Source organism: Penicillium argentinense (genome assembly GCF_028826775.1).
Source record: "Penicillium argentinense strain IBT 30761 chromosome Unknown utg000005l_segment0_segment0, whole genome shotgun sequence".
NCBI classification, from domain to species: domain Eukaryota; kingdom Fungi; phylum Ascomycota; class Eurotiomycetes; order Eurotiales; family Aspergillaceae; genus Penicillium; species Penicillium argentinense.
The window spans coordinates 6,092,082-6,119,895 of NW_026622664.1; the positions used below are offsets into that span (position 1 = coordinate 6,092,082).

Genomic DNA, 27,814 nt, shown 5'->3' on the forward strand with positions numbered 1-27,814 from the left:
GCTTTGCTATCTCTCACCTTATTTAAAAGAAACAGGCCGGCCCGGGCAGATAGGAAGAAGAAAGAATAATATGTCGATGCATATAGCTATGATAGGATAGGGTGAATGAGGCGCTCGTTTCATTCTATCCTGGGCGCCTGTAAGAGCTCACAGAGCGTGACAACACGGTATCCCCGATGCCGGAGCTCAGGCAATACTACCTTCAGCATTGGCACCGTCCACTATCTGCGATCATTGCATAGAATGATCCCACCTGGCTTGACAAGACTTAGAATACGGTTTGCATTCAGCTGCGCATAAGGAACTTGAGGATCATGAGGATAGACATTCCCCAGCTCGAGTCGGTACCCCATCTTAGACACCAGACTTTGCATGCGGGAGCTGAAGAACCCAGAGCCTGGACGGAAAAACCAGTTACTGGGGCCGTCCTCGTCTGCGGCACGATACGCATTTCGAATCATGCTTTCCACTGTTTGGATCTGATCTTGAAGTATGGCGTCACTCAAGTCGCACGACGGCTCATCGTGCATTGCATGGTTCGCCAAATAATTGCGAGCATGAATCAGCTCGATTAGAACCGATTCGTGTCCGGTGACTTGCGACCCTATCACTAAAAACGTCGCAGTTGCGTCGTTGGCTCTTAAGACGTCGAGAATGGCAGCTGTGTGAGCCCAGGGCGCGTCGACGATCGTCAACGTGACCACATTCCGATTGGTGGGATGATGAAAAAGCACATCCGGTCAGCATAACGAATGAGAAATCCTGGGGGTTTGTAAACGAAGTAGAGCGGGAGCAAGAGGCAGGACGTGGACAGAACTGCCGGCATCATTTCATCGTATTGATGAGGTGCGGAGGGAAAGGGCGCTGCCTGGCGGAGAAGCTATCAATAGACCCGCTTGGCAGTTACTACGAGCGGCAGTATTGTCTGCATCCAAAGACCCCTCGAAAGGGCACAGAAAGAACGAAATGGTCAAATTCTCTCATTCGATACATAAAGCAAACAACGGATTTACTGGCGAAATCAAAGTTCAGACTGAGTTGGCTTTCGCGCGACCCGGACATACCTGGAAGCAACAAGGACGCCGTCAGCGGCGATCTCGGGGACAAACAAACAAAGCAAACAGCAACAACTCACAAAGATGTATGGAAGCCACGCATCTCCGCCTCCTCTAGGAGTTCCCGCCGGGCGTTCTGCTCGAGTGCATCCCATTGTTCTGGAGACAGTCGATCGGGGAGACCCTCGCGCATGCGTCCAGTCATGCCATGAACCATGTCAGCCATATCCTTCCGGTATTGCGCAGCGACCCAAACACGATCGGCCTCTGGATCGCCCTCGTCTGGATACAGACGCATCTTGATCGCCAAATCCTCGACAACCTCAAACCCAGCGTCGATGAGCTGCTGCGGAATGCGATGCGCAAGATCCCACGCAATGCCGTGTTTTCCAAGGTACTCTTGTGAGAGATCGAACCAGCGGATTGCTGCCGAGGTCGCGGCGGTGCTACCATCCTCGGCCTTCATTTGCATCAGGCCTTCAAACACCTCCACCATACCACCAGGAACAAGGTTAGCAAAGGCTCGTTGAAAGAGAAGCGGCCAGTCTCTCACAGCCGGCATAAGCATTCGCATATAAATAAAGTCGAATTGAGATAGAAACTTCCAGTCTTGTTCAAGGTCAACCTTGGCGAACGAGCAGCTTCTTGCCGCCCCATGGAGACTGGGATCATCTTCGCGGGGCGGATGGAGATCGATTCCCAGCACATCCGAGGAGGGATGCTTTGCAGAAAATTGACGAGCCCAGATACCGGTTCCACATCCTACGTCCAGGACCCGCGACGGGGGACTCTTTTAAGGACAACGAGGCCCGATAAAGCCCGCCAATACGGACAGTGAACACTGCATGCTGGCCATCTGGGGTGAGAAGTCCTCTTAGAAAATGTAATCCGATAGTGTAATGCCAGACGATATACCTAAGCGGCTAGTCTCTATTGCAGACTACACAGTCATCTTAGCACTTTCCTCTTGCTTCGCCAGAGTTCCTTTTGCTTACGTTGTTAGGCAAAGGATAAGCCCTGGGGTATTCAGCCTTGCTGTATACCGGAAGAGCATAAGAAATTCCAACCCACTTCACAGATGCATTAAAGGAAGGAAAGGAAAACCGACCGGATTTCTTCGGTGCGTGTTGTAGTTGACATCTTGATGGGTGGACAGCATTCACGAAGTCCTTTCAGATGCAGGAACGGCCGAGGCGTGGATCTTATTTATGTCCAACTCCTCTCTGCCCCCACAAATCATTACTTCCATCCAACACCATGCTGATTAGTACTAACTGATTTGTCATTACGATGCATGAGCATGTACTAGAAATCGCGCATTGCGTCATTGAACAGATGGCAGCATGTCCGAACCCCAAGAACCCCACACTTGCTACTCAATCTTTCTCCATTGATTTCTTAAAAGGCCTTGACTACCTTAAATCGCAGCCCTTTCCTCTCTTGTCGGGCTCCCCTACAATAGGAGCCCAACTGTGGTCGATATCCCGCTCACGGATCGTGTCAAACAACTCGAATCATCGAAAGAGGCAAGCAAGACCAGTACGCAACTCGGCTTGAGCGAAGCTAAGGAGAGATTATTCAGTCACTCAGACACTCTTATCAAGGCCTATTCGGAAATACTGACTGCATCCCAAGACACCCCCGTCGGCCATGGGCAAAGGGCATGAAAACCCGGTTCATGGCTGCAAGATTCTCCTCGGGCTGAAGCCAGCGCTCCGGAGCAAACTTTTCATGTTCTGGAAAAATTTCCGATCATAAGAATTTCGCGTTGGGGTCATAGAAACTCGAGTCTGCTTTAAATGTCAGTATTCATTCAGTTAACAGAGCTTCCGAGTCTCAAATCCGCACCCCTGCTGGAATAGACCACTCCCCATATTGAAGATTCTCATGTGGTGCAATCAAACTCAGTCGGTGATCTGTGACTTTTCCAATCCGCAAAGGCTCTTCCAAAGTTGCATTCTACAGGGTACATTGGCGGATTCCATACTTTCTCAGTCGAATACCGTGTATCTGGTAGTGAGCAATTAGCACTTACCAGCCATGGCAATTGTTCAAGGACTTTGAGTTCCACTTTATCTTGCGGACATGGCATGACTGTTTTGAGCTCGTCATGTAACCTTCGTGCAATATTAGGGTTTGCCATAACATGATATACTGCAATTCCCATTGTCCGCGCAGTGGTATCACTTCCAGCCAACGGAATCTCAAACCCCTCGTGGGCCATCCTCTTGGGTCGCTTTTCATCGTCTGGTAGCCCGCTAGCTGTCAGGGTATGAAAAAGAGTGTGCTGTCGAGATCCTCTTGCTTCCTTTTCAGACATGGCGTGTTTTTCAGAATAATTCTTAGCCAGGAATTCTTTTCGATGCCTATCAGCCAGGCTGATCATATTCTAAAGAGAGAATCATTATTTGAATCCGAGAGATCGGATGATGAAGTCTCTTACAACATGGATAGTGAGGAGAGTGGCAAGAGGCTTGTAGAGATACCTGAACGGAGTAACAGGAAGCTCTAAAGCCAGAGGAATCAACCACTCGCATTGCTTTAATACCGGATAGACTGCCGCAAATGCCTTGAAAACCTCGTCGAAGGCCATGGCTCCCGCAGTATCATCCAAAAGATCAAGGCTTTCACCAAAAGAACACATTTGGAGACTATCGTTGGACCAGCCAAGAAAGGTGGCACGGCCACTCACGATACTACCTCGATGATGATGCTCCATCGAAACCTCGCACATGTGCTCGGACTTCTCCCATATCTTTTCGAATAGGTATTTAGCAACTGAAGACTTGGAGAAGTATGCGCTGACAGGTCCGCGGCGGCGACGATGTATTTCATGTGCGACTGTTTCAAATGCTATTCACGGATCAGATGCAAGAAAATTTGGGAGATCTTTGATCAGACAATTGAACGTACTTCCATCCGCTGTTCCGGCAGCATGTGCGAGGGATGGATCTTTGTCGCGGATGTGTCCTAGGCCAGCATATAGAACTTTTGCCCATTCAGGATCCCGAACATGAATTTCGTCTGGTGTCACTCGAACCACTGGGCCTTTTAGTTTGAGTACATGGCTTAGCACAAGAAGTCTTTGTATACCTAACGCATTGTCCTCATACACTCACCATATCGGTCATGCATGACCTCCACTTGATTCATATATTCTCCCCCTTGCCCAGAAAATAGGTCTTGGATACATTCCCACCAAGAGGTTGTTGCAGCTAGCTTGGGACCGGGGAATCTCGCCAAGGGGTGGAAAAGCAGACGGTATACCACAAGGCCAACCTGGTAAAGCAGGAAGCTCACGACAAACCAAATAAGGAAAAAGGATAGCAGCATTGTTGTGTGCGTCGCGCCAATGGGCCCAATATCTCTCGTCAATCTGGGGCAATCCTGTTCAATCCTTCAATATATATCCCGAGCGACAGTGTTCTCGACCCAGAACCAGCCACGCGGCGAAGTATCAAGGGCACTGTAACCCCCTTCCAGGTGTGTCCATGCACTAGTATCCTTTTCCGGGCCCCCAAATATTCACATGTCATGCAATGCGATCTCTCAAGTCTCGAAACTGGCCAGAGTGGAGCGCATAAGTGTCAACTCTAGACAAATACTAGCTTAAAACAGAGGTCAAGAAATACTAGTAGGGACGCGAATTCTGCTCTAGTGAGAAAATGCCTCAGCGAGGGGTAAATCCGGTTTTGACGTGCAATGAAGAAGAGCCAGTGTTCATACCCCTCACGCCGAAGGTTATGGACAGTGGAAAGTGGAGATGGGGCGGAAACATCTCCCCTGTCCTCCCACTGCATCCTACTAAAATCTTACTTCCTGCGATATGCATCCTCGTTACACCTGCGGTCTACACAGCAACGCATGTGTAATTTCACTCAAGCGTCAAAAGCGCCTTCTTCGTCGCACGCCACCACGAAGCCGTTTTCGAATATTGCTCAAAAGCAGCGCAGTCGCAGGGTCTATAGCTACTAGCGTTAGCATTGGGAATCCATCAACACGGCACCATGTCAGCCCAGAAGCCCACCGCAGTCCTTATCATTCATGGAGGTTACTTCCTCCCTGCTGCTTGGAATGCCTTCAGCGATCGACTACGCCAGGCGGGGCTCGTTGTCCAGTGCCCACGTCTACCATCTTGCGGCGATGAGCGCCCGCCCACTGCCGCCATAAAGCACGATGTCGCGGCGGTTCGCAAAGCAGCTCAGGATCTCATCACTTTGAATCACTGTTTTCTTGTCCTCGCCCACTCCTATGGGGGAATGGTTGCATCAGAAGCGATTCGCCCCGATCTATACGCCAGCAATGGCAAGGGGGTCGTGGGCCTTGTCCTTCTCAGCTCTTGGCTTGTTCAGCCAGGCGATACGCTCATGAGCGTTATTGACAAGTACGGCTTCCAATGTAAAGTGGATCTCGGGAATAACGGGGACGGCACTGTTTTCGCAAAGAATGCGCCCGAGTCGTTCTATAATGACATCGAATTGACGGAAGCCGAAGAACTGGCCAAAGGCAATGTGACCCACAACTGGCTTGCAGCTTCGGCTGAGATTTCGGGTGCTCCTTGGAAAGATCTGCATACGACCTACATTCATTGCGCCCAGGATCTGGCGATCATGTTGCCGCTACAGCAGAGCATGGTTCAGGATGCCGTAAACGCGGGGGGCAGACTGACTATCAAAACTATTGACTCGGGCCATTGTCCATTCTTGAGTCAGCCAGAGACAGTGATCGGCATCGTGAATGAGGTGATGGAAAATGTCAGCTGAAATCCCGGTGACTCAAGCACCCACTAGTTGAATTGTCCTGTATGTAGAAGTCTTGATCTAGCCTCGAGGGGAGGGCATTTGTTTATGCTAGGAGAATCACAGTGTGACAGTTGCAGTAGATATAGACAAGTTTTGTCCTATATTTTAATGTAGCCATGGGGAGAAAGGAGTCCAGAAATTAACGAGCGTGGTTGAAAATAGAGTTTAATGTATCCTAATTCTGGTTCACAGCTAGACAGAAGATCTCACATTGCATTGATGTCCGCACTCCATGCTTATTGGACAGTCCTAGACATGCTCCAAGTTCAAGTCATGGATCACCATAGTCGCTCCTGGTGTTACCATCTCATCCTGACTTCCGTCCCGACTATGTTGGGTTTTGAGTGCAATTGCGTGGCTGGTGTTCATGAACCTACCTGGCCCGTTACTTGAGCCTGGCTTAGTATAACCACCGCGCACTGCACTAAAGCCGCTTGATGATCCATAAGATCCATAATCCTTCCGGGATGCTGCAGACCTTCGAAGTAGTGGCCAAAGTGGAGCGGCACTTGAGGCAATAAGGACCACCCACATTTCAGTCATCCCAAAGATCATCAAAGGTGCAATTTCGTCTGAAAGTAATCCAGTCAGTGACCTAGGGACTAAGAGTAATAGTAGAATATGCGACTTACAAGTTGAGTCTTCAACAGCCCTTAGCCGGTCAAACTGAACCGTCTTAGCGAGACTGCAGGCAGCAGTGAGAACACCGAGCCCCATGAGAAAGGAAATGATCAGTTTGAGTTTCATCTGGATCCGCAGGATCCATATGATGAATATTGGATAAATTGCAAGCAAAAGGTCCGTCATTGTGCCCCAAGCTAAAGAATGTTCAGCAAACCAAGGCGCTTCATCGGGATAGTTTTAGTATACGTACCGCCAGTAAAGATAGCCCAATAAAACGCACGACATTCACCGTTACAGTTCCCAGACACTGTTGTATTCCACAGCTTTTCAGATGGATAACACTGGAGGAAGATAAAAGGAACGGTGATGATATAACAAATGAACTATGGAATTCCATGTCAGCCACTTCTGGTGAAAGAATGAAGCAGGTCAGGATTTTTGCCTTACATTTCCCCCGACAGCTGCCAGCAAGATCCATTTCCCCAGTTTATAAGTGCGATCTTGTACTTCGAGAACGAAGCCGACTGAGAAAGAAATGGTATTTGCCGCAATCCATTCAAACAGCAGTGAATCGGAAAGCTTCGGTGCATATGCAACAACTGCAAGGTGATTTCCGAGGCCATAGTAGGCAGCAAATATATATAGGATTGTGCTTGGTACACCCAGCATCTGTTTAATATCTGGTGAGACATTGAAGCCAGCTTCATGTTAAAGGGAACACCATACCCAAGCAATAGTAGCCCAAAAAGGAGACCAGCCCCCCTTTGCTACGAGCAACAACAAAGTAGGTATAAGAACGAAGAGCGACAAGAATGGTCGCTACGATGCATAATGACACACTAACACCGACAATAGCAGGGCCGTGGCCACCGAGGTAGCCAGTCGCTGACTTGGTTGTAGTCTAGGGTGGTGTTGCCATGACGCTCGGTTTTCCCTGGAATTGAAGGATTCTATTCCGTAAATTTGGACAAAACAACTACTTTGGCCATTATTAAGTATGGCAACCAACCCGCGGGTTCAAAAACGCTAGAGACACTTAGTTTGCTGTCTGGAAAATGGTTACCATCTCCCCGCATGGCCCCCAGCTTAGAGTCGTCAGACGTTCCAGAGAAAACCCTCGTCGGCCCCATGATCGACATATGGTTGTTCTGGCCCCCAAAATGACAATCCGCGAATCATGCAATGTCCTGCAGAGAAGCTCTATCAGACGTTACAGTCAGGTAGGCCCCCGACAGCCACTATCTCTACATCTGACGGGCCATTTGCTCCATAACCCCCTCTTACCCGGGAAGAATTCTTTTCCAGCAAGGCACAAAGTTGCCCGCGGCCGCCGAAGTGGTCACCAATGACCTCTCTCTAGAATATGGCTTTAACCGTATCCGTCAGTAAGTCCGTGTCTTGGTGGCTTGCTTTCTGTGATGCGTGCGGTTGTGTAGATCGCAACTGGCGGATCCAAATCCCCTAAAACTAGCACCTCGATGGCTATTATCTGAAATATTAATCCCTGCCTCTATGTTAATTCACTCATATGCCGAACAGATCAGCGACAACGTTTCATGAGAGAGTTTTGCTTCTTCATGAATAAGTCTGAAGTCGAACAAAGTCTGCGTTTGAAAGACGATCTTGCAACGGTCGAAGAATTCTCTCAGTATCGCCTTGGAACCAGTGCAGTTCGCGTGGTACTGGCAGTCAACGAGTTGGTCGGCTCTTTTCCCCATTTCATGGCAGGACAAAAGCTGCTAGCTAAGTCCAATCTAGGTTTTGCAATGGCACTCGCCTTCCACGTCAGGTCACGGACAATCCGGAGTTTGAACTTTTATGGGACTTGGTGAACATGAATATTTGCAAGCACGTTTGATATTGTGTCTCAGGCCTATGCAATTCCGCTACTGACAATTTGGCAGCGTAAATGATCTTCTCTCGATTAAAAAAGAGGTTGTAAAGACCTTTTTCTACCTATGAGGAGCTAAGAAACCCCAGAGCTGATGAATTCACAGGCACAAGGCTCTGCAGAGAGTCTGGTTCCCATTTTATACGCTGAAACGGGATCAGCGCAGAAGGCCGTGGAAAAGGTTCTAGAAACGATCAAGTTCACCATTCGGCAGTTCGACGCTACAGCGTAAAGTCTCTATATGCGGCACTGCCTGAATTTGGAAGTGGCTCCCCCTCTTGAAAGCTTCGTAGCCGGTTGTAGATACTATTGAACCGGCAATCTTTCATGGAGGTAAGCACCATGTTCAGCATATCACTGAAGGCCGAAATTCACGTAGTACTCTGCTCAGCATGTCAACTGGAAGATACGGCGTCCACCAGGACTTGGAAGCAGACAATATTGTGATTGTTCTGGGCAAATTCCCATCGGCTCACTTTCGCGATTGCTGAGCCGCGTCATCGATCGAAAGCTAGGTGGATTCTTCAACTTTCCTGGGCCGTTTTTCTGAAGAGAACGAACTGGGAGACTGAAAGTGTCGAGTGCCATGCGATACGGTTTTTGGTGTTGGCGAACTTGTTTAGCTGTGGGCAAGAACACGAGATTTGTCTTAGGTGTCACATATTCTCTTAACCACTAGCACAAGAAGTAAAATTCATCAAGTTTGCTCTAAAAGAGAAAAGTGATGCCGATGTCAAACGCCCCCATTGAAGTCAGAACGCCAAGGGTATATTTATGCAGTCGGCCAACATGCGCAAAACATCTAGCCCATGATCTGTAGCTGATCTTCCGGGGGCCAGCGCACTTGAGCAAAGCTCAACAAGCGCTTGATGCTCTGCAGATACTTGCGTGTGGCCTCGTCGCTAAGAATATGGGCCTGCTGGTCGCCTGTGTGGAGCTTCTCGCGTGCGGAACGCTCGTGAATACCAACCATGGTCACGCCAATGGGCCAAGCACTTCACTCTTATCAGTATGATATTCCATGGAGGTGGCGTGACAGAAAGACTTACGCTTTTCCAATGCTCACTCGAAGATACGCGTCGTTCGCGTCGACGTATTTTCGCTGTTGCGCCTTGTGCACAATTTCAACAATTGGTTCCAAAAGACCATCGTCCAGGTCTTTTTTCTCTAAACGACGGAATAGAGGCTTCATGTTCTCGCGCGATTGAAGCATCGCATTATATGCTTGTTTTCCTTGGAAGCTTTGGCGCACGCTCACGTCACGCTTTGCAAGGGCCACCTCCCATTCTGAAAGGACCATGTTGAAATAAGACCCGAGCTGCCGATAGAGAAACAGGCGATCCTCCTGCTCTTTCGGGACCTTGCCCGGAATGATCATCTGTGCACCTGGTACTGGTTCCAGAGTTGTGGGGATAGGACCATCCGTGATCTTTTGCTTCGCAGCGGCGCGTTGGACCAGACGACGATACCGGCGTAGGCGAGCGCGATGGTCTTCGCCAAACAGACGTATGGGCTCATCGAGCTGGCGAAGCTTTTCGACTAGATCTCCCTCTTCAATGTCCTCTTCCTCCGCATCGTCCGGGGTCTTCTTGGTCTCGCTCTTGGAAGGCAGGTCGGGGAGACCGAGCTTCCGTCGCCGTTCACGCTCGGCGGCCTCTTCCTCCTTGTCTCGTCGTTTCTTCGATTCCTCGGCCAGCTTCCGCCTTTTGTCCTCGCGCTCACGTTTGCGCTCGGCCTCCTCGTCTTCCAGCTTGCGTTTGTTGGCCTGGCGCTCTTCCCGTTCACGCTGTGCCCGTTCCTGTTCCTCGTGGTAGGCAGCTACTCGGGCAGCTTCAATATCGGCGCGGCGCATATATTTCTTGGAGGGCTCAGGCGCGTCCTTGTCCTTGTCCTTTCCGGGGCCTGACGATTTGGAGTTGCCTTTGGCCTTGGAGATCTCCTTGGACATCAGAGCCGCGAAATCCATGGTGGCGCAATCCTTGGGCGCGAGGCTCTCGTAGTTATCGCAGTAGCTGGGATGCCGATTCGACACGGGTTGTCGTGGGTGGATACTGTAGAATGGCGGAGCAGGGTGAAGTGAGATGGCGGGTGGAAGTGAGTTGGAGGGAAAGAAAGCTCGGGCGGGCCGCATCGGCGATTTCTCCGTCCGGCAGCTCTTCGAACTGCTTGCCTCCCCCACGACACTTCCAGATTCTACCCAGCTGTCCGCTACACTCGACTACGCCTCGTGTTGGATCACAACCCTGCAGTGCTACTTTTGAATTTTGTTTTCTGACCCATCACTTCTGCTTCCGACATCAATCGCGCCTTATCGCGCCCTGCTATCATGGCTGGTTCGTTGCGCGAGGGCTCCAAAGCCTCAATCGACCGTCAGACCACAGTGCCGTTCCACCTGAAGCTCTTCTACGGTACCAACAACTATCACCACCTCTCCGACTACAGCATCTCCGGTCCTCCGCGTCGCGGTGGGCCCGTCAGCGGGCCAAATGCCATCCGCGGACGTTCGCCTCCCCCAGCTTCTGCACGACTTCCTCCGCATCTTGAGATCTACACTTGGCAGTCCTGCACGCTACGGGAGCTGTCGCAGCTTCTCACCTCGGCGCTTCCCTCGTTACTTCCGGATCCTCCCGTCGGCACTCGCCTCTGTTTCCGTTTGATCTATCCTGATGCGCGCGGCGCTGCGATTGGGGGCTCCGATATGCCTGGGCGATACGTGAGCAGGGATTTGGGCAGCGTCATCGTCGGCCCCAGGGATAACTCATACCGTGAGAACGAGAGTGCGGATACCCATGGCGATTCCCGATCTCGTCAGGGTCCCCTTCGATTCCAAGGCTCAGAGGCCGACACAGCTCTCCAGGACATTCGGTTCATTATTGGTGACTACGTGGAATGCGCCATTGTCGCACCTCATGAAGACGGATCGGTTGCGCCGGCTCTCCGCGGCAGCTCAGGCGCGCCCGCCGGAGGTGGCATGCGCGCATTCCGAGACAATGGATTTGGAGGACGTCCCGGCCGTGGCGGAGATCGTGGAGGCCCGCCTCCTCTGCCCCCGGGCGATTGGAAGCGCGGTGAAAGACTTCCTGAGACAGGAGGTCGCGGAGGTCGACGGGGACGGGCCCCGTATTAAAAAGCCTTCATTGTGATCGAATTTAAACGAACACCAAACTGGCTGGCGCGAATGTATTGAGGGATGAATACCCGTTTGAAGGCTTGTATGATTAATCGGCGTTGAATTAAATACCTTACCATATCTATTTACGCTTGGGGATACTGATAGCGCTCCCTGGAGAGCCTTGCTTTCTCGGTTGGAAGGTATAGCATGGCGAATGACCATGATCCAGCTAAGTAGGAGTTTCATCCAAGTGAAACAATGCCACCGGAAGGGCCAGTACATCGGCGTATCCCTTTCCTGGGGTTTTTAGTTGGTGAAACATATCCCCAAGGCCACAACAACGGTTCTCGAGACGCGAGACAGAAGAAAATCAATGCGGTATATGCTCGTAGTAAGGTACATTGCCCACTAAAGTAGGCACCGGCAAAAAGTAAAAAAAAATGAGGTAATTTTCGCTTAAGTTTCGGCGAATTTGGAGCATTTCCAGGCGATCAATCAGATCCATCTTGCCCGTTTCGCCCTCGCCACCAAACGGATGGTTTTTCACCAGTCCAATTCATCACCCGCGAGGCCTTTACCACTCCGAGATGGTGTCTTCCCTGCGCTTACCGCGGAGCTCGTATTTGCCCTGTGAGTTATTAGCGTTGAATTCCCCGCACATCGGCATCCTTGCATCTCTTGAGGCCAGTCACGTACCTCGGTCTTGTATGCCACGAAGGTCAAGGCCGCAGGGATGGCAGCCATGTAGATGAAAGAGATCCAGGCATGGCGCGGGTTCCAACGGAAGTACTTGTAGCGGTTGGCGTTGAGTTCTGGAGAATGCGTTAGCGAATGATTCGGCAATGCGCTCGACCTGCCGCGCCAAGATTTCAATACAATCTGCCAATCGCAATTGACTGCTCGAAAACCCGAAAGTGTGTATCGCAGAGGAGCAGTGGTGCGTGGGTGGGCAGGTGTGGCTGGAGCGCGGTTCGAGTTCAGGATGGAGGGCAGGTACCGTAATATTTCTGGAGCGCCGGGTCAAGGACCAGGGCTGATTAATAGTGTTAGTGAGTCTAGCCTGCATGTCAGGATGATCTAGCAACACTTACACTTGCTGGGGCCGGCCATGGTTGCGGTGGGATTGAAGCGGGTTGGCACAGGCTCGTCTGCGTTCGTCGCCGGCGAAGTGAGGTTGCTGTCACGTGTTGTCTGTCACGTGACATGTCCTGCATCTACACCTGCACATCCTCCCTTGAACTTACCTTGTGAGGTACCTTGAAGTTTCTTCTACAAGGTGAAATTCAACTTGACGGCAATCTCTTGACTGACCAGAATTTTTTTTCTGGCCTTTCTGTCATTTCAACTCGCTCCCGGGGTTACCATCGAACACATCTCACACTGCGAAATGCCAGCCGATCCACTCTTCTCGCCAATAAGCGTCGCTCGAAATAAGCGTCGGGATACCGAAATACAGTATATTCAATCCTTGCATTACTCAAGTCGTATTTCATGATGAACTATAGGCCGATATGTACTGCGTGCCTAGGATATACAGAATACAGATACAGAGAGGGGAGGTGGGTATCGTCAACGCCACGGGCAGTCACTACATCGAAGCCGAGAAAGAGCCCTCAACCTGCTCAATCTTGGTCACGGCCTTCTTGTAGCCATCAATCCCCTGCAGTCGCTCGGCGTAGGCGCTCAAGAGAGGATACCTGTCCTTCTGCTTCTTATCCTGCATCACCCGCATGTGCGCGGCGATGACCGGGAAACTGATCAGGATATCGGCCGCGGAGAGTTCTTTGCCACACAGGAAGGGTCCGCCCTCGGGCGCAGTCTTCAGCTGGTCCTCCAGGAAGGCCAGGTTACCTTCCACATTGCGGGTCAGGAATTGGGCCTCGACTTGTCCGGCGACAATGCTGGTGATCGGGCGGACAAAGAAGGGAGGAGACTTGCGGACGGCTTCGCGCCGGAATGTCAGCATCATATTCTCCGGACAGGCAGACACGTCATGCGGCGCGATACGGGGGGTGAACACGAGTCGGCGTCATATCAAGGAGAACTTACTGTCGTTGACCAGGGTCATCACTAGGAAGGGCATCAGACTGCCCTCGACGTAATGCATGAAGTAGCGATAGCGCATCCACTCCTCGCGCTCGCCGCCCACCTGGCCCTCGTGGCCCTCCTGGTAACGAGCGGGCACCAGCGACGGGCGCGCCTTGCCGAAGTGGTCGACGAGATATTCGACGATCGCGCCGGACTCAGCCAGCACCAGCGGCTTAGAGACACCGGGGGCCTCGATGGTGATGACGGGCGACTTGCCCAGCGGGTGCACCTCCTTCAGCTCCGCCGGCGCCAGCTTGTCGGCGCGGCGCTTGTAGGTCTTGAGCTCATATTTCAATTGAAGCTCCTCCAACAGCCAAAGAATGCGGTGGCTGCGAGACTGCTCGAGCCTGGAGAGGGATCCCCGGTTAGCGCTGATAAAATAAAATAAAAATAAAAATAAAGAAAAGGGACTGCGACTCCTTACCAGTAGAGGGTGATTTTGCAGCCCTGGTTATAGTCGGTCATGGTGAATTCGCGAGATCACAAGAGATCGAGGATCGCTTCGGAGGGGAATAAAGCAGCCGCAGCGAGACTTCGCGGTTTTAAAAGGCGAGCCGTGGATGTTGCAATGGAAATGATCCGAGGCTCGATTGATAAGGCAATCGGAGATCTGCAGCGGCGTTCATGTGAACTCACCTTCACAATATATGGGGCACCGCCCTCGCCAACGTTGAGATGAGTCTGGATCGATCTGATTGCTAAGAATCTCCGCCCTCGTTTTCGCGTTCTCCAACCTGGCTGCGCTGACGATCGCCAACCAAGGCCTGTCGCACCTGATCACCCCTGAATACGAGGGTTTTTCTGCAGCTCGACGAACATCCATCAAGAGAAGGAAGAAATGAATGCAAACATGGAATTTCGTTGGTGTTCAGTGCGTCCGTACGACCTTCTAGTCACCAATGTTCGAATGTCAGAGAGGGCCCTCAAGAGGCCCCGCACGGAGAATAAGCTCATTTCCCTTTTCGGCGTCCTGTGCGAACCAGCAGGCCCGAGCGGGCGAACCTGATGTGACAGTCATCACGACAGCTCACTTTAGGTATCTATGTGGAAGACCATATGACCAACTGACGGTTAGTATGGAGTTCCTATAATCCATTATTCGTATTGTTGAATAGCTCAGAATCAATATTCTTAGCAACAGGTGAGCGTGCTGGTATATCGAGCAGTGGCGTCCTGACAATTTATTGTGTTTTTTAATATTTTCCTTCGAAACTTTCTATTTATCCTAACCGTTTGCATATCAACATATGGATACAGTATCAGTATATAAAAGTCACACATCTTCAACCTAATCATATACTTCCGGGAAGCCTTAGAAATGAGGCGTTTCGTGTTGCATAACTAGCATCTCTTAGTTACCTCATGACACTAGACCTGAAATCCACAAAGGCAAAACGCAAAATCCCACGGTACCTGACGCCGAATTTTGGCCCCATAAGCCAGGGGTTGGCAACAATGCACTCCTCTAAGACGAAAGCTTGGAGATCAAGAACTGACTGGCATCTTCAGTGTTGGCAAGGTACGTGAAATGGGCAGCAGTGACAATCAGAGTGCCGTCGCAGACCATATCTCCCAAAGCACAGTAGATCTTGACCTTATTCTTGGGGAAGTTGGCAATCTGACCATGCTCCTGTGCATTTCGAGTGTATCCAAAGAGCACCACACCCTTGATCTTCTCCTTGACATTGTCGGGCAGATTCGAGATTGAGTCATCCATGACCGCGGTTCCCTGACTATGACATGCAAGTTTTCGTTAGCACTCGGCTGAATGTGGGTGATCAAAAAACCCTCGGAGTCTTGTAGAAGAATGTCTTCCTACCTGTATCCACCCGCGACGATCTGGGTATTGGGGCACTTGCGCACAGCTTCTTTGAAGAGACCTTCGGCCTCCTCGATCGCAGCCGGAGAGGTGTTACCGGGAAGAGCGTTCGACATAAGGTCGGCCGTATATTTCGGACCAACACCCTGGCAAGCAACGTGACCGGCCTTGGCCATCTTCAGGTCGTTGCAGACAGCAGGACCGGTCGATTCACCCTTCACACAAGCATTAGCATGGGATGACCATAGTGGGAATAGTCCGCTGGCCGTACCATAAGGCCAATCTCGGTAGAGGCACGGGCAAAGATAAAAGTGATGGGCTTGCAGGAGCCATCACGTAGCTCATTTCCACTCTGGCCCACTAGATATATGATCGACGAGTTAGTCTGCGGGACATTGTGCGATTCAGGTGGACATACACTGGCGTTCCTGGATTTCCACGGGGCTGGCGGCGACGGCACTGGCGAGGGCCAGGACGAGAAGACGGAGATTCATGTTGTGTGGAGAAGAGCACAAGTGGTTCAAACGAGTGAATTGGTCTCCGTGAGTTTAAAAGGAGAGAAGTGCGGTCTAGTGGGTGAGGTGCTGGTGATGAGATTGGGAGCACGAGAATCCTTTATAGCCTCAGCGTTATTTTTGCTCACCATTGGGTTATACCTCGGTCTCCCCAAAAAAAAGATATTATAGTAGCAAGATATTTAATTCTTTTTTTCCATACCATGTGGCCATGCCCGCTCTGTTGCCCGGATTTCCTAGAGAAAATCGGGGCTTGTTCGACGGAGTAAGGCGTTTCATGTTGACTCCTGGTTCGTTTCGGGTACCTGACGAGCGACGCAGTGGAGCTCCAAGCCCCCCAAAAATGTACGTTTTTGATCGCTTCCAAGGGTTCAGGGTCCCGAATGGCCGGCTTTAATTCGGCTAATTGGCCAATTCGAACTATACCTGTGTCCTGTCGCCCCGAATTTCGGTTCGTTTTCGGACGCCTTGCCGAAACGGGTTGACCCAATATTGGGCCATGCAGAGAGACCCTGACCGGCTGTGGAGTTCGGCTGTGGGTCGTTCCGTGCGATCCATTTTCTGGAGACCCTGCGAGCGTAGGCAACCAATTATTAGAGATAAAAACTTCTTCAAATGGGTCCATAAAAGTGCGAATGCACTCTTGCTGTCACTAGAAACCGCCTGTGTGTTCCTCGTGGACCAGTGAAATGCTCCCTGGAGGCCAAAGGAGCGAATATTTCACAGCCGCTTCGTCTTGAGTCAATAGCTTTCACAACGAACAGCCTTTTTGCGCCATCTGGGCAAGCAGAAACGGCCTGCACGCGCTATACCATCGACGTCGTTCGTGTCGGAGACAAAACAGATCTTGAGATCGGATGTACGGATCACAAATTCAAGTGAGACATTTACGCTTTTATTCGGAACCATATCACTTGTCACATTGCCATGCCTTGGCTGCCCCAGCTCGAAACGTAAGTTCTACACAATTGTGCTCCATACTGTGTGAGTTGAACCGATTGATCACATACCCGTCGAAAATACTACCATAAACTCCAGCCCGGGTATACTTGAGTTTTTCTATTTTTTATTTTTATTTTTATTTTCTCTTTTTCCTTAATTAAAAGGAATTGTATAAATCTAGAAGCATGGAAAGACAGGAGCAGTCATATAGATGTGGTATCCTCTCAACTGTAGCGAATTCCCGAGCGTCAGACTCCACCAGCCCATGCTTGTTGATCCGCGGACCCCGGCTATGTACCCCAGGTTTCCAGTTTGAGCAGAGTCATATGTTTTGACACTCCGCAAAAAGTTCAAAAGAGTGAATTATGACAGACAAAAACGTATTGTATCCTTTTGGGTTTTAGCTTTGATATTTTGACGTCCGCACCAGAATGAACTTCTTCGCTACCCCGCGGGTCCGAGATGATCGGCCTTTCAACCTCAACCGAGGCATCTCTACCCGCTTAACACCGCACTTAATCATTCAACGGGCCTAAGCGGCGTTCATGGTCATTGAGTCCAAGATATAATATAAACTCTCTATCACATATGGATTTCGGGTGTTAATTTGCACTTCCGAACAAACGCAAACAGCATGGCCCCCATCCCCACAATCGATCTCCCCGCCTCATATGAGAGCCTCAGTCTGACCCATATCAAGATCAGCCATTCCCCGATCGGGTCCCCGACTGTCACACCAGTCGTGGTAATTTCGTTGAACCGACCGGAGAATAATAATGCGTTCACGCCGCAAATGGCGGATAGCCTCACGCAGGCCTTTCACCTGTTCCATATCGATCCTCGAATAAAGGCCGTCGTCCTCACTGGAGCCGGGAAGATGTTCTGTGCTGGGTCTGACTTGGAAATTGGGTTTGGAGATGGAGGAGGACGAGCTGTGGATTTTCGAGATATGTATGAGACTATTGGATCTTCACTTCGTTACCTCCAAAACTAACGAGAGTATTCAGCGGAGGCCGGGTCGCATTGGCGATACATCGATGCCACAAACCAACGATCGTCGCCTTGCAAGGCTCTGCTGTCGGTGTCGGCATGACAATGACTCTACCGGCTGCAATCCGGTTTGTCAATCCCCCACCGAAACGAAACGAATTCTCAAGATCTCCGCGCTAATGCCATGCAGGATCTGTCACGAGAAGGGCAAGTATGGCTTTGTCTTCACACGGCGTGGTCTGACGATTGAATCCTGCGCCTCATACTTCCTGCCTCGCCTGGTGGGCTTTTCGCGGGCGATGCACTTGATCACCACCGGCGGTGTCTACCCCCCCCCTTGCCGAAATATTTTGGCGATCTCTTTACCGAGGCTCTCCCGGAGGCGTCCCAAGTTTTGCCGCGTGCATTAGAGCTAGCGCAGGATATCGCCGAGTACACGAGCTCGTTGGCGTCCTCAATGAGCAGAGCTCTGATGTGGGAAGGGCCCAGTTCCCCCGAAGAAGCGCATCTACTTGAGTCGCGAGTTTTTCATCATATGGTCGGACAGCCGGACTATAAAGAGGGCGTGGGCTCGTTCCTGGAAAAGCGGAAGCCTCGCTTCAAAGCTGATCCCCGTGAAAGCTGTCCTCCGAATTTTCCCTGGTGGACAGCGGCAAATATTTTCCTCGAGCCTAGTGCTACAAAGACATCCAAGCTGTAAACAGACTAGACAATCAAATTTAGGCAGAGTCCCCTGTTGACAGTATCCAGGGTCGGATGTAGACATATTCAATTCATTGCTCATGTGCCAAATATTAACTAGGTATAATTCCTCATATGTACAGTAGTCAACGCGATTCTCCCAGGCTGTCTTAGGGTCATAATATACGGTGAGGTGCAGGTCATTAGTATCCCCAGGTATAAGGGGGAGTAAGCTTCCAATCGGCCCGCCCCACCGCCGCCACGCGCACGCCGAGCTTCTCCAACTCCGCCGCGTCCAGTACACTTCGTCCGTCAAACACCCACTTCGGCTCGGCCATATTATACGCAATGCGCGGCCATTCGATACTCTCGCCAGCTGGTCGGATCGAGATTGATTGACAGTCGTTACAATCAGCATCGCATTCGGCCTGGCGCATCAGTTGGTAGGACACACCAGCGTGAGTCCAGGTCTCGTCTGCTGCTCGTGTGCAGGGTCGCTTATTATTGGCACGGTGAGAGGCATCGGAATTGACCGCGGATGCCTGGTTCGAGTTTCCTTCAGGCGATCGCTTAGGAGTATTGCGGAACTGGTCACAGTCGGTCACCACCAGCACGGCATGCGCCTGGGAGCAGGCCAGATACGAGTCGGGGTGGATCGTCACAGCATGCGTGACCCCGGGACATGCCGCTTCAAGTTCGCAGAGAATATCCTCTCGGCGGCAGTATGGGTCGAAAATGGCAATTTCCGCCGGGCGCTCTTCCAGCAGCAAGCGGATCACATCGACGGCCAATGATTCGCGCGTGTCGCCCGTGTTCTTCTTGAATGCAAACCCCAGAATTGCCAACTTACGGCCGACCAGATTTCCCTCAAATCGATCGATCACTTTCCGAGCAAATCGTTGTCGTTGCCGCTCGTTCATGACGATGACCTGTTGCCAGTAATGCGCAACATCGTCTAAACCCAGCGATTCAGCAATCCAGCAAACACTCGCAATGTCCTTGCGAAAGCAGGACCCGCCCCAGCCGAGGCCGGCTTTCAGGAAGTGAGGTCCAATTCGCGCATCGAATCCGATAGCTCTGGCAATTTCGTTTACATCTGCCCCGGTCTTCTCGCAGATGGCACTGATGGAATTGATGCTGCTGATCCGCTGCGCAAGCATCGCGTTTGCGACGAGCTTGGCCAGTTCTGATGACCAGGCATTGGTTTCCAGGATCCGAGACGGAGGTACCCAGGCTGCGTACAGATTGGCAAGCGTCTGAGCTGCCTGGTGGCCGGAGGGAGTTTGGGCACATCCGATCAACACTCGATCCGGTACCGTTAGGTTCTCGACGGCGGAGCCCTCCGCGAGGAACTCGGGGTTGGATAGTACCTCGAACGGTGCTCCTGGCCGCAGGGTAGCTAACTGAATGAGAGTCAGATACAGGATGTTGGCAATGCAGTACGAAGCAAAGAGGCTACCGTTTTTCGCACACGCTCCGCAGTGCCTCCGGGCACCGTACTCTTCTCCACAATGATGGCGCCTGGCTTAGCATGGACTGCTACTTCTCTCATTGCCCCATCAAAGGCCGCCATATTGGTCGCGCAACCAGCCCCGACTCCGAACATCTTGGTTGGTGTGTTGACAGCCATCATGACAATATCTGCACGAGACACTGCCCGAGCTGTGTCGCAGGTGAAGAACAAATTCTGCCGGCGTCTAGTCGGGACAGGTGAATGAGAGTGCTTCAAGACGTCCTTGGCCTCGGCCCCATCGCGGACGATTCGTACGACGGTATCCAACCCGGGTTCATGCACTGGCAGATGGGGTGATTTCCATCTCTGAATGCGCTTGGGGTCCCTGTCCAGCACCTCCACAGTGATATTGGGGTGATGCAGGGCCAACACTGCTGCCGTAGGACCTCCTATCCCAAGCATCTGCGTCAACCTGCCTGCCATTTCGATTGATTCCTGGAGAGCACACTCGAGTACTTACCGACATATCCCGCGCCCACGACACATACATTCTGTACAGGCTCACTCCTCAGATCGCTAAGGACCTGGGCAAGCTTGAGATCATCTGCTTCAGATGGTCGAAACAGCGGGCTGGAGCTCGGGCTAGTTGGGGCCGTCGAGCACGAAACCGCCGAGATACTGGGGCTTCCCGAGCTGCTCTCGGAAAGAAAGTCCATGGGGATATCGTCAGTCATGATCGACCGACAGTTGAATAATGAAGAAGCTGACAGTCGAAAAAGGATGGAAGTCACAAAAACGAAGGAACACGGCCCTCTCCCCTCCTACGACTTACGGAGTACTACTACTATGTAGGGACAGGCCCCTTCTTGGGGAGTCGCGTCCCGCAAACACCGCACATGGTCGCGATTTAGGGTTATCTCGTGCACCCGCCCGATTTTAAGGTTGTGCCTCCTCCACTCACCGCGGCCTTTCGCCCACGCGGTGCCTGCCGCGCTGCGACTGGCCGCCAAGCAGTGATCCTCAGCGGGCGGTTGCGGCACGTGCGTCTGCACGTACTGATCGGCTCTACATGGTGGAACTTGCACTGTGCTTTTCTTCACACCAAAAATGGCTGGTGACCCTCAGGGTCTCGCTGCGAGCGGCTTCATAACCGCGCTTGTCCCCTCTTTCCCTTCTCCTCCATTCACCATGTTCCACAATGGAGTCGGCGCCGTTGTTGTCCTCCGTCCCGGGAGCGCGCGACGACTTTCCTAGCATTCTCTACGGCAAGAAGCTTCTCCTGGCTACCGAGTCCTGGGGCCCGGTCAACGGCGTCAGTCGCACAACCCGCAGTCTTGTCGAGTACCTGCGCAACCACGGCGTGGACCTGCTCCTCGTGGCTCCCGACTTCAAAGGCGATGCTGCCAAACTGTCCCACGGAGGTGCCGCCTGGGAGCGCCGGCTCCCCGGCTGCGCCTTGCCCTACAACCCAGACCTGACCATCGTCTACCCATTCCATCTGGGGGATGTCTACCGTCAGGCCTTCCGGCCGGACATGATCTACCTCGCCAGCCCCGCCTCCCTGGGCTTTCAGATGCTGCTGCAGATCCGCCAGCTACGCGCCCCGCCCCCAGTCCTGCTCAACTTTCAGACCGATCTGTCCGCCTATTCGGAGATCATGCTCCCTTCGCCGCTAGACCAATTTGGTGTCTGGTTGCTAGCCACCGTGCAAGGATTCCTCTTCCGCACACGTGCCGTGCGCACTATCTTCTATCCGTGTTCGGCCATCCGCACCTATCTCGAGGGCGCCGGAGCTCCGGTAGATCGACTCATCCAGCTGGGTCGTGGAGTCGACACGGTTCTATTTACGCCGGCTCAGCGTGATGAGGTCTTCCGACGCGAGATCGCCCCCAATGGCGAGGTGATTCTCATCTGCGTGTGCCGTATTGCCCCAGAGAAAGGGTTCGAGTTTCTCGCACAGGTCGCGCACCGGTTATCCGCAGAAAAGGTGCCTTTCAAGCTGTTGGTTGTCGGTGGAAACCGCAACCCTGTGGTTGAGAACAAAGTCAAGTGCCTCTTCGATGGCGTCCGCAATCGGGTGGTGTTTACGGGCTTCCTCACTGGGACAGCGCTGGCCCGGGCTTACGCCTCGGCCGACCTTTTTTTGCACTGTTCGATCACCGAAACATTTGGCCTGGTCGTCCTGGAGGCGATGGCCAGCGGTATTCCCGTCATTGCACGGGATCAAGGTGGACCGTCCGATATCATTCGCCATGGACAAACCGGATATCTCGTCCCGCCGCATGACTTGGATGAATTCACGATTTTGACGCAGAGTATAGCTCAAGATACTGAGCGGCGGAGTGTACTGGCTGCTGCCGCGCGCCAGTACGCAGACGACACCACCTGGGAGAAGATCAATCGGCAGGCAGCATGGCAGATGGCGGATGCGTTGACATACACCGACCAAGAGTCGCACGGTCCACGGCCACACCCACCGCACCCGCGGCCGGGGATCATTGCGACGGTGATGGAACAACTCCGTCTGGTGCTGGCGGTGAGCATTGTGTATGGGATGTGGTTGATTGCCGTGGTGCCGCTGATCGTCCACGGCCACCGCTTTGTTCCACGCGCCTGGCAGGCCATGCAGGATCAATTTCAATGTACACGTCCTCTGCGTGGTTAGTTTCCTTATTTGTTTTCTCTGTTATGCCAAATACCCTAGTACTGGTACTGTGGGGGATGAAATCTTTTTAATAATAATGCATGCCATTATGAATATATGATGATGTTATTGTTCTGACTGCTAGTGGCTTATTATAAAGGCCCATGTCTCCTCGTGTTCCAATACCCTAGGAAATTATGATTAGTGTAAAAAATAAAAATAGAAAATAAAAAGTCAGCACTATAGCCGCACCGGTGCGGTGTCATTTCGCACTAAGACATGGCCCTCAGCGACTAAGGAATTGCGACAGGAGCGGCCATTGGTGAAATCCGCGAGGTTGCTCAACGTCACCCCGGCGATCTCGGTGAGGGCCTCGCGCGTAAAGAAGCCCTGGTGTCCACAGACTAAAACATTGGGGAACGTCATCAGCCGCATGAGCACGTCGTCGTCGATGATCTCGCCGGAGTGGTCGTTATAAAAAAGCTCGCCTTCGGCTTCGTAGACGTCCAGCGCTAGTCCGCCCAGGTGATGCGTCTTGAGTGCCTGGATCACGGCACTACTATCGATCAATCCGCCACGCGATGTATTGACGAGCATGGCCCCAGGACGCATGAGTGCCAGGGTTTGCTCGTTGATCAGATGGCGGGTGCCCTCATTCAGCGGACAGTGCAGACTGACAATCTCACTCTCGCGCAGCAGGGTCTCCAGATCGACGATGGCGCCATAAGGCCGGAACTCCTCGCTGGCAAAGGGGTCATGGGCCAGCAGTTTACAACCAAAGCCGTGGAAGATGCGGGCCGTTGCCAGCCCGATGCGGCCCACGCCTACGATGCCGACGGTCTTGCCATGCAAGGTGGAGCCAAGCAGGCCCTCGATGTTGAAGTTGCCTTCGCGAACGCGGTTGTAGGCGCGGTGCGTCTTGCGATTGAGGGTTTGGATCAGGGCCACGGCGAATTCAGCGACGGCCTCCGGGGAGTAGGCCGGGACATTGGCGACGAAAAGGCCCAGCTCCTCGGCTGTGCCGAGGTCGACATGGTTGAAGCCGGCACAGCGGAGGACGATGGCGCGGACGCCGCCCTCGTGGAGGGCACGCAGCACGGGGGCATCGAGGGTGTCGTTGACAAAAACGCAGACGGCATCACAGTCGCAGGCGAGGGGCACGGTTTCCGCAGAGAGAGCGAAGGCGTGGTACTCGATGCGGAGCTGGGGGTGGTGGGCGGTGCGGACCTCGTCGAGATAGGCGCGATCGTAGGATTTGGCGCTGAAGACGGCGAGTTTCATGTTGATCGTGGAAGGTTAGTGTTTGGCGGAGGGCAAGCATTGGTCTGCCAGTGGTCTGTCCGTGCCGACGGATCAGATCTGATGCGCGGGTGGCATGTCGGGGTAACTTGAGAGGTTGGAGGCTGAAGTCATGTCGTCATGGCTGGTACCTTTGGCTTGCGGTGAAGCGGTACCGGTACCCGTAACTTGCCTACAGGTATGTATGAAGTAGGTACATCTTGCGGGCAGCGGGAGGAGATCCGCGAGAGATGGACATGTAGTTGCTGCAACCGGCCGCTCCATACCCCGGATCGTGCCAGTGCCAGTGCACAGTGCAACGTGTGCCCGATGCGCGAACGACTCCAATGTCCTCACTCTTGTTCCTACGAGTGCTCTAGAACTACATACTATAGTACATACTATACATAGTAGTAGTATATCTAAGTACGACTGTCGCCAAGCCGAACGCCGCGCGAACCCAAAAAGAAGTTCGGCCGCTGCCCGAAACTCGTCTTCCCGAAGTCTTCTCGACGATTGCCGCTTCCAGGAGTTTGCAAACCCCTCGTCCTGATTGGCCGGGTTCCCCCGGACACGGCTCGTACGAACTCCACTATACCGGTCGGGGGGCTGGTTCCACCAATCAGCGCGCTCTGATAAGCACATAAACGCCACCCAGCCCTGATTGGCCTCTTGCGAGCGCTAGTAAACCTTCGGTTGGGGAAGGCTTCCGGAAGGAGCGGCGGATGCTCCTTCCATTTCCGCCTTCTCCCTTGGAGTAACTGATACTGTGGAGAGTAAAGGACAAGACAGAAGTGCTGAGCCAGCCTCTTGAAATCAACATGATGTCGATGCCCTCCCCTGCCCGGTTTAATCCCTGTCCAGGCCCGTCTCGATTCTTGTGTCTCGTGTCTCTGGAGGAACGACGCCAGATCCGACGGGGCAGATGGGATGCGGAGCTGCGGAGCAACGGGTGGAACAGTATACAGTATGCAGACCAGCCGGTGGTACCTCGACTTCAGGGACTATTCACGCCCGTTGTATACTTCGACTCCAAGCATCCTACCCTACGACGTACTACAGTAGGGTATTCGTAGCATGTGTCGAGTAGATTGACCCTGGTCGACCAGATCAACCCTCATTCTCGAGCCGAGGGCGCAGATGGCGGTCAGCACCCCCAAACAATCGGTGTGTCCAAAGTACACGGCATCCCTTCCCCCCCTGCCCAACATATCACATATAACCACCGTTCCTCATCTCTCCCCCCTCACCCCGTATTCACAATTCACTGTTCTCGACCCGAGGGTACTTTATTCCCTCCGCCCTCTTGCTACTCTCCATTTCCTCCCATCTGCCTACACTCTTGCGCCCGACTGGAATACTCACGATCGGCATCTCCAACTATTTCCGCCTCGCCGGGTCCGCAACGTTACCGTCTCCACCTCTTCTCGGCCATTCACCGCGCATCCGTTTGCCTCTTTCGCTTTGCCCCTCGACAGCATCACTTCATGGCTCTCCTCCTTCTTTATTGCTCGCGTGCCCCAGCTTCTTAACTGCTGCTCTCCAACTTCCGCCTTCACCTTCCCTTTCCCCCAACCCCTCGACCCTCCCCGGCCTCATATTTGAGTCCAGTCCCTCCTCTCATCTCTCACCTTCTCCTCTCTGTCGCTCTCGCGGCTCTTCTCTCCACTCCCGCTCGAACACCATTATTCTCGCGATGGCCACTCACGTTGTCACTGCCACCAACCCTGGTGCCAACCAAATCTCCGTCTACGGCCAGCCCTCGCCCACCAACTCCACCACTACCACTCCCTCCAACAACTCGCCCACCTCTCCGCGGCTTACCACCGCTGCTCTCCACCAACTGCCGCTGCAGTCGCGCCAACTGCGTCCCCCTAAAGGCCCCCTGTACGTCCCGGCCGCTCTGCGCCCGACCGAGCGCCCGCAGAAGACCTCGCCCATCACTCCGCCCCGCAGTGTGCATGGGTCGCTCGACAGCCTGAACGAGGACACCACCGAGCCCATTAGTCGTCGCTTCACTATGGAGAGCAAATCCAGCGGCATCAGCAAGTCCGCTGAGCACGAGTGGATGAAGACCGAGTCCCTGGGCCAAGTCACTGGTCATCCCACGCGGGACCACTGGAAAGTAAGAGCACCTTCGATTTTCCAATTTCCCGGGGTTCCCTCCCTGTTTTAATATGCGGTGGCTGGATGGCGCATCGCCCGACCAGAATGTCGTGTGCGCGCTCGTCATACGATGGCGTGCTCCGTCCATCACCACCACAACCCCATGCACTCTCGAGATGATGCAATAGATGCTAACCTTCTCTTCTACAGGCTGATTCCGCCTCTCCCAATTGCGATTCTCCCACCTGCCGTTCCTCCTTCGGCATCTTCTTGCGCCGTCACCACTGCCGCCACTGCGGCCATGTCTTCTGCTCTTCCCACACTCCCCACATGGTCCCCCTCGACCAGGATGCCCGCTTCCACCCGGAGGGCGTCTCCTCGCGTGCCTGCGATCTCTGCTGGAGCGCCTACCAGCGCTGGGAGGAGACCCGCACCAACCGCCTGAACAGGATTCAAAACTCGATGGATGCGAAGAACGGTGAGGGCGAGACCGAGCACACCGAGGACCTGTCTGCGAACAATGAAGATGGCGCCGCTTCCCTCAAGGCCAACCTCGGCCAGACGGTCGAGATCGCGGCCAGCGTGCCTCGTGACTGGAACTGGAGCACCTTCTAAAGGGCATGTCTACCGCTCCGTTTCGGATTTCGCTGCGGTCAGCAGGTCTGGCAGCAATCTGCATTTCACTTCAATTCTTCCTTTCTATCTACGGTTAATGACTTTCTGGCAGACGCGGCATTGGATTGTATCTGATGGCCTGTGTATTTTTTGATCCTGATTCTTTCTTTCTGTGTTTTTGATATGCGACATGGTATGGAGTTCGGCTCGGGCATCGTCTTCGATATGATTTGCGTTATGATTTTGGTTCAGGGTTGATTGCGATTTCTTTCCTTGCCTCTGTTTGGAGGCTTTCCGGCTCGGCTTGTTTTTGTTCTTGATCAGGATACCCCGTCGTTTCCCACGAGCGGCGACCTCGTTTTATTTTAGTTACTGGTGCCTGATCCTAGTGAGATGGCCGGCTTTATCGCTCGACCCAGTCCATCGATTCCTCCGTTTTCTGATCCTCGTGCCACGTAAAGTCTATATTTTGAATGCTACACTCTTGTATTTAACATAGGTATGTAGAGGGGAAGATACTACCTGTGGTCATGGTCTGCCTCCGAAGTCAGGGGAATCCGCTTGAACATCCCCACGTGCTCAATCCCTTCCTCGTCCCACCTCCCCAGTGACAGGTCCGTCGCAAAGCCCAATCGTCGGTACATCTGCTCCACATCGACCTGCGCGTGCACCAGCACCAAACCCCTCCACGCCGCCACCGGACGATCCCACCCCGTCCGCACCGTCATCTCCTGCGCCGCGGCATCGATCTCGCCCGCGTGCGCGCCCGCCCACGCCAGCGCTGTTTCTACCAGTTGTCGGCCGAGTCCGAGTCCGCGGTACTCGGGCACCACGGCCACGCGGGTCAATTTGATGCACGGCTCATGCGCCCAGTCATAGTCCGGGAGATTCTGCTGTGACGCCTCTGGGTGCGTGAGTAGTTCGTGGGGTGGCTGTGGCGGAGGCACCAGGCGGATCACAGCAATAGGGTGGTGGGTTGCACTGTCGGTGAGGACCCAATGCCAGCTGCGGTAGTCGTCGGCGTCAATCTCCGCGTCGGCAGAGCATTTTTGTTCGTCGACGAAGACGCGCATGCGCACTTGCATGGCGCCGTGGAAAACGGGTGGGTTCGTGTTGGGGGTCGACTCGGGAAGAACCAGCTGAGCGTGTGGGCCTGGCGGCGGTTGCATTGTCGTAACGAGGGTCGGTTGAGCCATATT

At 53.0% G+C, this 27,814-nt stretch overlaps 12 protein-coding genes across 12 annotated transcripts; 5 read left to right on the forward strand and 7 right to left on the reverse strand.

The window, feature by feature from the left end:
* Window positions 1-221: 221 nt before the first annotated feature.
* N7532_007081 (cytochrome P450) lies at window positions 222-4,388 on the reverse strand (the record flags this gene model as incomplete). Its single annotated transcript, XM_056619574.1, has 6 exons — window positions 222-639; window positions 1,136-1,845; window positions 3,091-3,444; window positions 3,499-3,908; window positions 3,969-4,103; window positions 4,175-4,388. 6 exons carry the CDS (start codon window positions 4,386-4,388, stop codon window positions 222-224), a joined length of 2,241 nt encoding a protein of 746 aa, XP_056475733.1.
* A 674-nt stretch (window positions 4,389-5,062) lies between these two features.
* Window positions 5,063-5,818, forward strand: N7532_007082 (alpha/beta hydrolase; the record flags this gene model as incomplete). Its single annotated transcript, XM_056619575.1, has 1 exon — window positions 5,063-5,818. One exon carries the CDS (start codon window positions 5,063-5,065, stop codon window positions 5,816-5,818), a length of 756 nt encoding a protein of 251 aa, XP_056475734.1.
* Window positions 5,819-9,174: 3,356 nt separating this feature from the next.
* Window positions 9,175-10,503, reverse strand: N7532_007083 (mRNA splicing protein PRP18; the record flags this gene model as incomplete). The annotated part of the gene is made up of 2 exons (XM_056619576.1): window positions 9,175-9,367; window positions 9,422-10,503. 2 exons carry the CDS (start codon window positions 10,501-10,503, stop codon window positions 9,175-9,177), a joined length of 1,275 nt encoding a protein of 424 aa, XP_056475735.1.
* A 195-nt stretch (window positions 10,504-10,698) lies between these two features.
* Window positions 10,699-11,499, forward strand: N7532_007084 (SAP18 family protein; the record flags this gene model as incomplete). The annotated part of the gene is made up of 1 exon (XM_056619577.1): window positions 10,699-11,499. The coding sequence occupies one exon, from the start codon at window positions 10,699-10,701 to the stop codon at window positions 11,497-11,499; it is 801 nt and encodes a 266-aa protein (XP_056475736.1).
* Window positions 11,500-12,058: 559 nt separating this feature from the next.
* Window positions 12,059-14,037, reverse strand: N7532_007085 (glutathione S-transferase; the record flags this gene model as incomplete). Its single annotated transcript, XM_056619578.1, has 7 exons — window positions 12,059-12,112; window positions 12,181-12,296; window positions 12,482-12,517; window positions 12,576-12,661; window positions 13,074-13,428; window positions 13,534-13,919; window positions 13,997-14,037. 7 exons carry the CDS (start codon window positions 14,035-14,037, stop codon window positions 12,059-12,061), a joined length of 1,074 nt encoding a protein of 357 aa, XP_056475737.1.
* Window positions 14,038-15,037: 1,000 nt separating this feature from the next.
* On the reverse strand, window positions 15,038-15,885 carry N7532_007086 (cutinase family protein; the record flags this gene model as incomplete). The annotated part of the gene is made up of 4 exons (XM_056619579.1): window positions 15,038-15,305; window positions 15,392-15,606; window positions 15,663-15,751; window positions 15,810-15,885. The coding sequence occupies 4 exons, from the start codon at window positions 15,883-15,885 to the stop codon at window positions 15,038-15,040; spliced, it is 648 nt and encodes a 215-aa protein (XP_056475738.1).
* A 1,597-nt stretch (window positions 15,886-17,482) lies between these two features.
* On the forward strand, window positions 17,483-18,538 carry N7532_007087 (Enoyl-CoA hydratase AKT3-1; the record flags this gene model as incomplete). Its single annotated transcript, XM_056619580.1, is given in 4 exon segments — window positions 17,483-17,799; window positions 17,856-17,966; window positions 18,029-18,239; window positions 18,251-18,538. 4 exon segments carry the CDS (start codon window positions 17,483-17,485, stop codon window positions 18,536-18,538), a joined length of 927 nt encoding a protein of 308 aa, XP_056475739.1.
* Window positions 18,539-18,722: 184 nt separating this feature from the next.
* ugd1 (UDP-glucose dehydrogenase) lies at window positions 18,723-20,706 on the reverse strand (the record flags this gene model as incomplete). Its single annotated transcript, XM_056619581.1, has 3 exons — window positions 18,723-19,922; window positions 19,979-20,448; window positions 20,493-20,706. 3 exons carry the CDS (start codon window positions 20,704-20,706, stop codon window positions 18,723-18,725), a joined length of 1,884 nt encoding a protein of 627 aa, XP_056475740.1.
* A 464-nt stretch (window positions 20,707-21,170) lies between these two features.
* On the forward strand, window positions 21,171-22,637 carry N7532_007089 (glycosyltransferase family 4 protein; the record flags this gene model as incomplete). Its single annotated transcript, XM_056619582.1, has 1 exon — window positions 21,171-22,637. One exon carries the CDS (start codon window positions 21,171-21,173, stop codon window positions 22,635-22,637), a length of 1,467 nt encoding a protein of 488 aa, XP_056475741.1.
* A 219-nt stretch (window positions 22,638-22,856) lies between these two features.
* N7532_007090 (2-hydroxyacid dehydrogenase) lies at window positions 22,857-23,897 on the reverse strand (the record flags this gene model as incomplete). Its single annotated transcript, XM_056619583.1, has 1 exon — window positions 22,857-23,897. The coding sequence occupies one exon, from the start codon at window positions 23,895-23,897 to the stop codon at window positions 22,857-22,859; it is 1,041 nt and encodes a 346-aa protein (XP_056475742.1).
* A 1,693-nt stretch (window positions 23,898-25,590) lies between these two features.
* On the forward strand, window positions 25,591-26,615 carry N7532_007091 (FYVE zinc finger domain-containing protein; the record flags this gene model as incomplete). Its single annotated transcript, XM_056619584.1, has 2 exons — window positions 25,591-26,019; window positions 26,211-26,615. 2 exons carry the CDS (start codon window positions 25,591-25,593, stop codon window positions 26,613-26,615), a joined length of 834 nt encoding a protein of 277 aa, XP_056475743.1.
* Window positions 26,616-27,133: 518 nt separating this feature from the next.
* Window positions 27,134-27,811, reverse strand: N7532_007092 (GNAT family N-acetyltransferase; the record flags this gene model as incomplete). The annotated part of the gene is made up of 1 exon (XM_056619585.1): window positions 27,134-27,811. One exon carries the CDS (start codon window positions 27,809-27,811, stop codon window positions 27,134-27,136), a length of 678 nt encoding a protein of 225 aa, XP_056475744.1.
* Window positions 27,812-27,814: the final 3 nt, after the last annotated feature.